Source organism: Temnothorax curvispinosus, unplaced genomic scaffold, assembly GCF_003070985.1.
Source record: "Temnothorax curvispinosus isolate PA1 unplaced genomic scaffold, ASM307098v1 QBEX01008587.1, whole genome shotgun sequence".
Lineage (NCBI taxonomy): Eukaryota > Metazoa > Arthropoda > Insecta > Hymenoptera > Formicidae > Temnothorax > Temnothorax curvispinosus.
The window spans coordinates 19,965-33,542 of record NW_020218367.1 but is presented as its reverse complement, the minus strand read 5'-3'; the positions used below and the strand labels follow the sequence as shown (position 1 = coordinate 33,542).

Here is a 13,578-nt window from a genome sequence, read left to right as displayed (position 1 = left end):
GCGGTGAATAAATTTCGCCAAGGGTCCACCATGCGGTTTCTCCGGCTTTTTATTTCAAATTTTCTCGGTCCGCTCTCGGAGAGCGGAGAGTGGCGGGCAGAGAGACGAGCGGGAGAAACGACATAGACTGATACTCGAGAACGCAACACGCTGCTGAACCCCACCGAACTGGAATCTCATCCCGCGGCTCGGCTGCGTTGCGTCGCGTCGCGTCGCACTCCGCTGCGTGACGGATAATTGAAGAGCTCGCCCCTCAAAAGGAAGGACAATCACTCGAAAATCGCGCGCGTGTAAAGAACCAGTCTGTTCACTTCAGAGAGTCGCGACAGTCAGCAAAGCGGGATTCTAAAAATATGCCTCTCAAATGCGCAACATCATACGTTGCTGTTTAATTTGCGACCTCGTAAAAGACTCGAGACAATTAGGTCTCGTATATAAGTAAATGTAAGGATGTATCATTATTGTAATTATAACCACAATTAGAGCAATAACGAAAGGTTTGTTATTTATTTACACAGTGAAACTCATGCGATCTCAGTTTCTTGGTACAGGCATCCCGTATTAATGTAGTGTTTAGTTGTATTCATTGCCATTGTTGCGGCGAAAAATGTTCTATCTTATTCGCGATAAATATTTATGAGAAGGTGGAGAAGAAAAATAGGTTTGTCAGACGAATTTTCCCAGTCGTCGTTATACGATGAAGTGGAATCGTCATCGAGCCGGAGGATTTGTATCGAGTAGAATAATGCGCGATCCTTAATCGCGAGTCGTGAGATGCAAAACTATACGAGTTGTCTTAATTTCACGAAATGAGACTTATCGTGGCGATGAGCGGTGAAGGAATGGCAAGAGAATTTTCCCCTCGCGAAGCAGGATCTCTCACAACGTCACGATGATAAATCGAGCGCGAGAACGACGCGACGTCGGGACGCTGCGGCCACCCTAGCGAGACACAATCTTTTCCTATTAGCCACGCCACGGGCCTTAAAAACGTTACCGAAAAAGAGCGGCGGGAAAACGGCGGGAAAAGCGACGATGGAAGGGGGGGAAAGGGAAAACGGGGCCACGTGAATTATTGCCGCGACGCTGTCATGTGAGTTTAATCGGACATATTGCCGCGAAAAATGTTTTGCGTCCGTGCTCGAGCCGCGAGCTCTCCATTTCCGGGTACAGCTGTACTCACGTATGTCGCGAGAGATGTTATTAATATTAGTGTATTTCAACACGCGGCGAATGGATTTCATTAAGTTTGCAAATCATTCAAAATGAAACTGAACGTCATGTTATTTCATCTGTGCATACTTTAATAGTTAAAGTCACGTGCGTGACGAGATAACTCACTCGGTTAGTTATATATGTCTTCCATATAGCCGTCCAATTTCTGTTGCTTTTATTCGATTTATTTTATTCGCGGATTATATTTGTATACGTCATTTATAAAATTTCAAAAAATAAATAATAAAAATACACTAAACTCGCAAATATTTACGTTATTTGATGCAATACACACAGTTCCGCGAAATATAAAATATATCGCAGTTTTTTTTTTTTATAATGGTAAAAGAACCTTCCATTGATTTTAATCTATAGGAATAGATTTTTTCAGCGTAATGTTGTATATTAGGTCACCTATTTAGATCGCGAGAAATGTCCTACTTCTTTCGAGAAATTAAGAGCATCACTGGAAGAGAAAATAAACGGACAAAGAAAATAAACGAATCGAGACAGCAGCTCGCACGCTCTCCCTCCCCCCCTTCTCTCTCTCTCTCTCTCTCTCTCTCTCTCTCGCTTATTTAGATGCGAGAATATCACTTCGTAGGATATCAACTTACGGAGCGATAAATATATATATAGATATATATATATATATATATATATATATATATATATAATTGACTGCCAGGGAAGTGCTACTATAAGCGCAGCAATAATGGCAAGGTATAGATCCTCCGAGTCGTCCACCAATTTATTATCGTCGTAATAGTAAATGAGCTTGGCACTGTCACGGTCGACGACAATTTATGACTACTATCGTCATTACCATGAGTATGAATATATACGTCGCAAGATTGTCTCCCCGCAATATCATCGTTACGTTCATCCCTCGCGATTAGGAAACTGCGAAATTTTCTAGAGATCTTCCGAGTATCATTGCGGCGGCGGTATTCATATCGAACTGCAATATTCCATCTTATCGTCCCCCAAGCAAATTTTCGTTTACTAATATCGATATTTATATAGCGAATGTATTCGGATGCTGTTAATTGTTAGTAAATGTTGAATGAGAATCTTCTTGAAAACTTCGAAAGTGACATCGCGATGAGGGTCCAGGATTTATTATTGTCGCGCGTAAACACTCGAAGAAGCGGACATATTAAGGCGATTAGAAATGAGATATTACACCGAAAGTCATCGATTGAGGATTAGACGGGGAGAAAAGTGGATCGAAACGTTAAATAAAAAAAGTATGTTGTAAGTTTGAAGCTTCGAGACGCGAGGATTTCGAAAGATTGATAGGACGCCTGGAAGAAGTAGGCTTCACGCCCTCTTCACCTTTTTACGTTTCATCGCAATTTTACGTCAATCAAAAAGGGATTCCGGCTCGCAGTCGGCAAGAAAAGCGTCAAGGCAAAAATGGGTAGGTGACTTGAGTAGACGTTGCGAAAAAGCAGCATAAAGAAAATGATAGGTGTGACGAGAAACAGATTTACAACGAATTTCAGTTCTTCGCGCGTATACTCCGTGCATAAAAGTTCTTCCAAATTTGTCATCACATTGTCTCCTTTGAGAGATGTCTCTCAGACGGCGAACAGGAAAATCGAGGAAACATCACTGTTCCTTTTTGCAATTTAAAAATCTGGCCACCTTCAAGAGACTCCGCGTATCGTCCGCGTTCGCAGAAGCAAAAACCTCGCGAGCGGACGTCTCCAGCTTCTTGCTTCCATGTCTCAATGTCTTGCGCGTAGCGGAACGGACAAACAAGGGTAAATACGAAAAACGGACAACGTCTCTACCCCTCCCCTTGAGGAGTAGGGGGATAAAAACTCGACATAAACACGCGCAAACAACTAGAGGTAAGGACGCGGGCCAAGCAGAGAGGAAAGAGGAGGAAAGAGAAAAGAAACGCGGCCGAGAATGTTACTGATTGTCTGAACCACGTCTGCCGCGATGTACCAGGCGGCGTCGCGACGCTTCTTCCTCGGTCTCGTTGTTTTAGCGCGAGTTCCGGAAACTCCGTCGCGCGACTACGGTCGGATTCGTTTCGGTAAAATGGACGCATTCCAAACGGCCGACGTCGCGTATTAGGGGTGCTTCCGTAATTGGATGGGCTCTCGGGAAAAAATGTTACAAAAATGCTACAGCACGAAAATATCATCGATAAGATCAAACTGAAAAGAAATTTGCAATGTTTATCTGAGAATCCTTATCCAATTTTGACAGTACCAATTAAGAGAAATATCATAACTTCTTATCGTAGGACAAGTTGATTTGCAATATTTTTTTAAAACTTTGATTCTAAACTTTTTATAATTATAATTTAATGTGCATGTAATATCAGACAGACGTCGGTATTTCAAATTTAATTGGTTCTATGTGTAGATTAATTAATATCTTGCGTTATTATATTACAACTAAAATTATAGTCAGGAAAGAAACAGAAAAAGACTCTTGGATATCTTATCTGTGAAATAAATATAAATGAAAATCCGGTAAAAATATTGTTATCCGACTTGATTTGATAATAATATCGTAACGATAAATGGAAACTCAGCTACGATTTCACTTCTGTCAAGCACGGTCTGTTTTATTTTCGTTACTTATCGATGGAAAAGAGACACCATTTAGTTCGAAAGTAAACATATGATCGCATACGCATTGAGCTGCGACCACAGATACCCTAACGCAGCCATTAACAGGAGATAATTATTCTCGGATCGATTTACTCCGCAACAAGAAGTATCACTTATCTCTCGCTGGCAATTACTAAACCACCCTGTACGTAGAACGTAGTTGCCTTTTCGTCTCCCCTTTTTCGTGCCGGTTCGCCGCATTCGGCGTGTGCGCGCCTATATTTGCGCGCCGGAAAGTCAGCGAAAGAAACGAGCGAGCGTAGCCGGCTTTTTCCGCTCAGATTCTCAGCGCTTCATCATCCTTCCGAACTTATTGGAGAGATGCGAAAGGGCGTTGCATGAGTGCGCGCGTGCGACGGAGAAGAAGAGACGCCGCCGCCGGTCTGTTTTCGACCCTCGCGTCGCGACATAAGTAAGGGGCGAGATCAACGTCGACCGTCCTCGCGGATCCTCCGACGGCGACGAGACGGATCGTTCCCGTATAGTCCTCGACGCAGTCTGCTTTTTCTAATATTGGGCAATATCCGGGAGTACGCGCGTTACGTACTCCGTAGAATCCATAGATAGGTCTAACCGTACAATATTGAATTTTCGAATATTGGATTCTCAAGCGAGACGGCGGTCGGGATGGGGTTGGTCCTGTAACCAGGAATCGTTAGTCCACGTTTCGTCGAATGGACACTGCATTTTACTTACTACACCGGCTAACTGCCGGCAGAAGTAATTTCTCTGGGATTTAGCCAAATACAAGTTTATCGTCTCTCACGCGCACGCATATGAGAACACATGTCTTATTAAATGAGTCCTCTCGCCAATAAAGTTGTCGTTTCTTAATACATTTGAAGAATATCGTGAATATTATAAATGTCGAATCACTTTTATTAAACACGTATCTATAATCCACGCAAAAAGTATAACATAAGTAAGTTTTATAATTCGCTTGAGTTTAACCTCTAATCAGTTGAATAATGTAAGTATGAGAAATTATGCAAAAGCAAAAACTAAAAAATTTTAAATATAGAAGAAAATGCTATTTACGAATCTTGATAGCCTAATAATATTTTTGTATTTCCAAGTACACACATATTTCTAACCAAGTAAATTACGCGTTTATTGGTTGTCGACTTTAAAATATAGCTTTCGTTAAAACAGTAAAATCCCCCTCTCCTCCTACATAAATCGATAATCGATTTACTTTGATGCTAATAAGAGCATCCTATTCAAATTATTATAAGGAATTTATTGCCTTAAAATATCAATCAGAGTTCGAATTTCTCTCAACTCGTGACATCTTTTATCAATTCGACCACTGAAACATGTGGTGATAAAAAATTTTGAGACAGAATGTTAATCATAGTTTAAATAAATATCGAAATCGTCTATTTCAAAACTTTTATCTTTCAAGTTGCGCCTTATCATCTTGCTTATTTTATACACAAGTAAAACTTTCCGTAATTCGTTTATCAAAATAAGTAAACATCGAAAATATCACGGCGACGGTTTCTTTCCTCCGATGTCGCCGCTGGTCCGGAGATTATGGATACAGCATTCTCGCGCGACGCACGAAAAAACGCGAGTTGAGTGGGTTCCCCGAGTCACTTGGTAAGCGAAGAAATACGACAATATCAAGAGATTGAAAGATATGTAAACGCGAAACAAGATAAAAAAATGCTCGTATTAGCATCAAAGTAAATCGGTTATCGATTTAAGTAGGAGGGGAGGGGGATTTTATTGTTTCAACGAAAGCTATATTTTAAAGTCGACAACCAATCAACGCGTAGTTTACTTGGTTGGAAATATGTGTGTACTTGGGAATACAAAAATATTATTAGGCTACCAAGATTCGTAAATAGCATTTTCTTCTATATTTAAATTTTTTTAGTTTTTAATTGATCGGCTTGCAAGTGCTCCTGAGTCAGAGATATGTTAGAGAAAAATATATCTATTACTAATAATATACAAATTAATTGTATATCTACATAATGGTATATCTTAATTACATGTCTACATTGTTGATAATAGATTAATAATTAAAACGTTTCTAAAAATCCCCTCGTAAAATCCTCTTTCACGTCCCGTCTCTCGGATCGACATATATAACGTGGCATACAACGCGCAACGTCTTGAAAAGGCAACGAGGCTTTGATTTACTCTCTCGTCTCTCATTCAAGACGACGTTACGGCAGCGGCGCGTTTTCTCCTTAAATGGGCGCCTAACGTCTGAGCGACATTGGAATTCTCGGTCAAAGCCAAAGTCACGGTGAGGGTCTCCTTGATGTTTTCATGGGAGACACTGCGTATCGCGAAGGGAAGGTCGGGGAGGGGAGCGGGAAGAAGTTCGAGATAAATGGCAAAAATATTCAACGGACGAGAAGATAAATAACAGTGTAAACATGTCTGACGGCGTGCCGCGGGTTCAATTAACTTTTACTTTGTACACACGCACATCGACACGGATGGCATGTGTATAACGCGAAAATTCATATCGCTAATGGAGAGAGCCAGCCTTCGGGCGGTGTTGCAGAATCGCGATTTTAAAGATCGATCAGTGGATTCGTTCTGATAATTTACGGCGTCGAGCCAACTAAATTCACGGTTTGATCATTTAGTTAAACGAAACAGTTAAACGAAAAAGTTAATCAAAATTTAAAAATACATCTTATGAGAATCAATTTGCCGATGATTATGATTATGTCTTCAATACACTTTGAAAAGAATTTGGCGGTGAAAAAATTAACAAGGTAATAATGAAGACTCACCGAGCGCCTTGCAACTTGCACCATGAAGGGAATCTCCGGCGAGCTGAATGATGGCCATGAGAATATCGCCCATCATCAGGCAGGCGACATGATGGGTCTGGCAACGCCAGTGCAGAACGTGATGAGAGGCTGGTAGTAACCAACCGGCCGCCAGAGTAGCGGCCAGGAAGACGGCGCTAATGATGAAGCCCACGGGATACAAGGTGAATCTGATGTCCGTTGCTTTCACCACAGGCCTGAAAAAATTTTGAATAGATTAGGCACTTTGGATAGTCTTTATCTAAATTTGAGTAGATTAGATAATTTGACTAGTTTTCATCTAAATCTGTTCGACGTAAAAAGCTCGACGCACAACAATTTAAAAGTTCCATCTAAAAATCATGAAATTTAATGAGCCGACCATGTAATCGGCAAAATACAAAAAATTGTTCTGTTTTGCGCTTTGAATTTTAAATATTTATTCGTAGAATCGGTCACCCTCATGCGTATTGTTTGATTGTACATCAGACAATGGATCAATATAACATACGTATCAAATAACAGTCATTTAATTTGAGTTACTATGATATTACGGTTTATTGTGTGTTCATACATTAATGGAAGGCCTAAATAAATACGTATAAATTTATACCTGCAACAATTAGCGACAAATTTCAAATCCAAATAATTTATAATTTATTAACCGATATCTTGTGATAAATAAATAATAATTAATGTAAAAAGAAGTAATGATAATTTGTCGTTGCGATAACGCACGTACTTTTGCCATAAATTCCTCTTTTCTCTATTTCCCCAGTTTAAATCTTTTTTTTTTTTTACATGGCGACGGAAAGGAAGGTTAGCATACATTTAACATGCAAATTCCAGTGTCGGTTCTGTCGATATTTTCTACTACCTACGGACAAAAAGTCGCGAAAGAAAAAGGCGAATTATGGCGCTATTTCTCGTTATTTCTCGCGCTGGCGGATTAATTAAATTCGGGCAGTTTTATCGGCGTCACATCGGCAATTGACCGATTGGCTTACTGCCAGCTGTGGGCAGCGAGCCAGATATTCGATCGATTATAACGGAAATAATACCGCGTTATCGGCGATCGTTACGTCCGTTTTTAATTAAGATTCCTGGAAGATTCGGACGAAACAATTTTTCATCGCGACTAATAATATCATGATGCGACCGCATTCAGGACGTTCAGGACGAACGGATTTCCGTTTTCAGGATTGTTTACGGCTTTAACTCGCATCAATCACTCACACACATGCCGAGTGAAAGTCGCCGGGAAAGTACTTCCAAGATCTCAAAAGATTTGACTCAATATTTACTGGAAACACTTTTGTCGGATAAAAAACCTATATACGAGCATCATTAAACGTTATTTACATATTCTATAATAAAGATATAACTATTGCAAAAAATAGATATATTTATGTTTATGATAATAGCATAAAATCACTTATTAGTTAAAAAAAAGCTCTTTTTCAAAAAAATTGCATTTTATTTCTTGTCATAAAATAATAATGATAACTTCTGATTTGAAATCTCGATTACATCGCGTATCAAGTCCGATATGTGCATTTAACACACGTACAGTCAAAGATTGATTTTATCCAATTTTGAGAAAAGTCGCGATAACCTGCCGACTCTATTCGCGGAAAGCATTCACAATGGAAAAAAAATCCACCGCGTCCGATCACGTTTTGTTCCATTGATTGCCGTTCGCTGAAGTAGTTGGCGAGTAAATTTTTCACGGGAAACAAAATGCTGTGTGTCAATTGACCCGTATTGACACGCACATACACATACAAGCGCAAATAGAATACGAACCGAGTAACTTTCTACAAAATCGGTCCTGCATCGGGCGCAAATGCGCGGCGGTAATCGCATTTTCGATGTTACTTTATGCACCTAACGGCGATTAAACTTTTGCCATAAATTCTACCCGGCAATTTTCGCTAAATACCGCGCCGGCGACACTTTGAATCCGGGAGACAAACACGGTTCGTTGGTACACTATCCCCGCTAGCGACATATTCTACGTAAGCGGGAATTCTCGCTGTATATGTGTGTACTACCGCGGCACTACATGACATTGACATTACGTCTCTGTACCGAATGGAAACTCTCTGGATCTTACTATCAGCGATGTCCTGCATGTCTGCCCGTCAATCCATCACGGTTCGTCCTTCGTCTTAGCGGGACGCGCGTGTCTCGACGAATAAGATCTTCTAACCCTATCTTACGTTACGTGACATATGCCGTAAATCACCTGACGTTTAGCACGCTGGATATTGTTACATAACGCAAAAATATCTGCATTTCGCCGTAACTTCTGACAACGCTTGTACAAAGGCTCGTGACAATTTCGCGTTTCTTTCTAAATAGAAAAATTCTAGATAACATCTCAGAGATCTATTGAGAAATATTATGACTTTGAAATGTCGCTTTTTACGTGACACAAATGTATATTGGCACTTTCCTACATCTTTGGATATTAGATTCAATTATCTCACGGGATTATTTTTTTAAAAGATCAACTCTAGAAAAGAAAGATTAGAATTGCTTCAATTATATTAAAATTCTGAGAAATAACGGAACGAGAGAGAAAAAACCTCGCAAGTAGGTATGACAATGCCATTTGCCTTACGCAACACCCACGGGCAGAAGCGTTTATACATCGCTCATCGGTCTGGTGCGCGGAAACGCGATTGTGAGAACGTTTTAATGGAATCTCGGATGACGTGGGATCTCGGATACACGCGACCTAGAAAATACCTGGCGAGGAGCAAGAGCAATGAAGCGGCCCGGCCGGGACGTTTCCTCAACGCGTCGGTCGTCCCGAGAACGACGTACGTATAGAAACGGCACCGTTTATCCCTCGCTCCAGCCACCTAACGTCGAACGCGCAATTAAGCCGTGCGATAAATTCAGATCGGAGCAGGCGATACTTGACGAGGCAAAAAGTCGGATCGTGCTCGGAGTGCCTTAAAGTGGGTCGGACGAGTTGACCGCCGGAACCGACCGCGAGTCGACTTCATTCTTCATTACGCGGGACGAATGAACGATGATCGAGCAAATAAGAAGAACAGAGGATTCGCTTTGCATAATTGAGGGATCGATATTCAACTTCCTGCGATTTACGCGTACGTCTAATATCGGGTTATCGTCGAAGAATTTTTTAATCATTTGTAACGCGGCGTAGATAAGTGCAGCGAGAACAAAAATATAAACTACGACGTTCGATTTCAATTGTCACTCGTACTGACCTTTGTGGAGCATGTTCCGGACAGGCGAACACTTTAGCGACCTGATCGAGTTCCTTAATCCTCTCGACGCAGAACTGACCGCTGGGTAAAACGACTCCGTTTATCTCCAGGCTGCCGTTGGGCTGCAACGCAGCATCCATCGCGTTTCCGACGATCGTAAAATTGTCGGATTTCGGGCAGGTCGGGAATCCAGCCACGATCTCGACGGCGGACGAAGCATTTGGTAGCAGAGGTGGTGCGTCCGCAGTCTCTTTTATGAATACGCAGGTATTTCTGTTGACACAAAAAAATAATATTTCTTACAACGTCGTTTGTTAAATTGAGAAATTGTAAAAGCAGTCATAAACTTTTTTCTCTTGTCTTATATATACTTATTTCTTTAACGTTCTGCATACACAGACCGAAATATTAAATTTAATAATTAAATCTCGAATTAAATCTTTAACGCCTTTAGGCTGAGTCACAATGAGAGGAATAAGGAAGAAGATAAAGGAATTAGGAATAAGGCATGTTGCATCTCACTTTAACGTACGTGTACTGAAGTGAGATGCGACATTCCCTTATTCCTTATTCCTTTATCTTATTCCTTATTTTTGTCATTGTGTCTGAGCCCTTTTTCTCCGTCTAATCTCTTAAATATGATGCGCCTGGAAAAGTTTCGTGATAAAAATCTATTGTCAATGCCGATATATCTCAGAACAGGTCCGCTGAGCTTCATACTTGATGCGTTTTATCTCGAAAGATTTCCGTCTAGGTATTTCTAGTGAGTCACAAGTAATTCATAGGCTTGGTAGAAAATTTTCGTCGTATATTTTTATATTTTTGTCATTTTTAATCATCTAAAAAGGTTAAATAATCACCTGAAAAAGGTTACAATAACGTTTTTCATTCTCAACATTGGCAGCCGCACGTCATGCCTCGATACATGATTTAATTTTTATTATAAAAACAGTACGATATTGTCGAATGGTTAATGATTAATAATATATTTTACTGACATACACGCGCCAGAACTCGCCAGGAAACTAGCTCACGCGAGCAACATCAACATTCTCGAATAAAAACCGAACGAGTTTCGCAGACGTCAAGGTCGCTCTAACGCATTTCACTCAAACGGTACTCGGTAAATAAACAAGTAGCTATCTACTCAATGATTGAGTCAAAGACTTACGAAATCCATTACTGTTTCATCAGAGAAGCAAGTCGTCAACTTAAATATTTATTTCATATAACACCCGGATAAAAAGCTATCGATTCTATTAGATAAAAATCTATTTTAGAAAGCATTAGTAACACGTGCACACATAACGCTTATTATTTATATTTATTTGTCATATTCCAACTCCAATTATTTGAGATTTGTCCATTTATAAATATATTAAAATAATCATCTGAAATTGGATTTGTTTATGCATTTAATCAGTTTCCAATAAATATGGAATTTTATATATGTACCGTGGATCGGTTTTATTTATTATTTTACAGTCAGGAAATTTTACGTCGAATCGAGCGTCGAATTTATTGTAGTTAATTTACAATTAGATATTTCTTTTGGTTTTTGAGTTCCAGAATCACGTTTGGATTGATTTCATTTTCTTGCAACTTTTGGAAGTGAGAAAAGGAATTTTGATCGACATCATTAACTGATAGTTAATTGATAATTAATGCTCGTTTCATTTGATGTCTAATTCTTTTGTGTTAAATCCACAACATTTACATTCCTCTAATTTTCCTGCCTCAAATGAAAATAAAATGATATGAATAAAACAATCAAAATCCTATCCGCTCATTGGCAATGTTTGTTATTTTAACAGATCGTCGCAGTGCATCCTTCAAGCAACTATTTTTTTGTGAGTGTCCAAAATAATAAATGGAAAATTTTAAAGAACTTTGCACTGGTCTTGTCGTTAAACCTGACTGCCTGTACCCTAACCTAACCTAATTTTCTTGTCCGTCATTCGGATCGACTGAACCGACCGATCGACAAAGTTAAGCATATCACTACAATACAAAGGTGCAGGCAATAGGAACAGAGAATAAGCCGGGCAACGGAAATCATCACATCTTACAAAAAACTGTGTAGTGTGTATTAACGCAATGGAATATGAAATAGGCAATAGGAACAGAATTTCCGACACGTTAAATTTCTATTCTCTATTGCCTGTCACTTGACCAATCACAGTGTTTCAGTTTTTATTATTTTATGACAAATTGAAACGGGATTACTTCTGTTGCCTGTCCTACTGCCCCCGTTCCTATTGCCTCTGTACTGTCCTTTACGCATTAAAAGGAACTCGGTGCGAGGAGACTTACCCGCGTTCGTGGAAACTGGCGTTCTCCCCGCAGCAACGTCGCACCCGCGGTCTCATGGTCGCGGCGGCTTGATTGCCCGGCGATTTCTTCATGCACACGAGCAGGGCGTTCGAATCGGCGCAGTAATGACTGGCGGAAAAGGAGTCGGCGTTACTGAGCTCGAGCACCGCGTTTCCATTGTCGAGGAGGATGAACGGGTTGGCCCTGCGGTAGGGCACGTCGATCAGCTCCGAGCTGTCGTCGCATTCCGGCCGTCGGCCGCCGACGACGTGCCAGTCGGCGGGCAGGTTGCCGCCGTCGTAGAACGTTTGGCGCGTCAGCGAGAAGATCAACGGCTGCCACTCGTTCGACGTCGGCTCGCAGCGCGGCAATCCGTCGTTACTCGCGTCGTCGTCCGATCGTCGCAGCTCCTCGCCGTATCGGCAACACTTGAGGATCGTCAGCTGGTCTGACTTGGCCAGGTCGTCCGGCTCCGAGACGACGACCGTCGCGGCCGTCGCGACGAGCGCGAGAACGCAACGCGCGAATGCTCCCATGACTCTCCGAGAAATATGTGGCTATGTTCACGCTGATCGCGCTCGCCGTTCTCGAACGAAACGCGCGCTCTCGATCGGTCACCAAGTTCACACGAGTGTCAAGTATATTTCGATAGCAAATCACAAAGAAACGATTCCGGTGTTCGAACACTTATTAGAATGATCGCGTGTACCGGCACTCGGATATTAGATCAATGTCATTTCGCGACGCGCACCGAAGCGATTGAGGGAAAGCGGCCGGAGACGCGGAGAGTCGAAAATTCGGAAGGCGATTCAGCGTCGGATGAGACACTAAACTGAGGAAACGACGGTTGTTCGTCGCTAGGACGCTCGTCGCACGTGACCCTCCCGTCCGGAGGCTTCGGCGTTACTAACGAACGACGCGGTCCGAGTTGTCCGACCACGCGGCCCGACTCCGACTCACCGGCGGCAGCGTGACTGCGGTATGCGCGCGCACCCGCGCGCCACGCTCTCGCCCTTATTCGACCTAGCTTATTCAACCACCGCGACCGCGCGCGCGGCTTCCTCCTTTCTTCGACGGCGGGCGACCTTCGCTCGCGTTACACCGACGGCACCGGCCAAGGGGGGCGAGAATCCGCGACCACGTGTCCGCGTCCCCGCCGCGGTCGCGCTGCAGCCGGAAGTGCAACGGTAACGCGCGTGACGCTATCCCGTTTGCGACGACGAGTTGGTATAACTGAACGGTCTGAACGTCGCACGCGAATCGAGAGCGGGAGGGGGGGGGGGAAGAAACTCGACTACTCGTCTTGAACTTTTCATTAACTTTGTCGAAATCCTTTTATCGAATCCTCTTGCTATTTCCGAGTGTGCGGCACACACTTCTGCACACGAGGAG

At 42.0% G+C, this 13,578-nt stretch overlaps 1 protein-coding gene across 1 annotated transcript in view; it reads right to left on the bottom strand.

Annotated features, from left to right (window-relative positions):
• LOC112457999 (probable G-protein coupled receptor Mth-like 1) overlaps window positions 1-13,125 on the bottom strand; it is a 123,921-nt gene extending 110,796 nt beyond the window's left edge. Inside the window, exons 1-3 of the mRNA XM_025021368.1 lie at window positions 12,187-13,125; window positions 9,874-10,146; window positions 6,611-6,846 (exon numbers count right to left, since the gene is read on the bottom strand). Coding sequence (XP_024877136.1) covers window positions 6,611-6,846; window positions 9,874-10,146; window positions 12,187-12,722 — 1,045 coding nt within the window. The 5' untranslated portion in view covers window positions 12,723-13,125. The remainder of the gene's footprint in view (window positions 1-6,610; window positions 6,847-9,873; window positions 10,147-12,186) is intronic.
• Window positions 13,126-13,578: the final 453 nt, after the last annotated feature.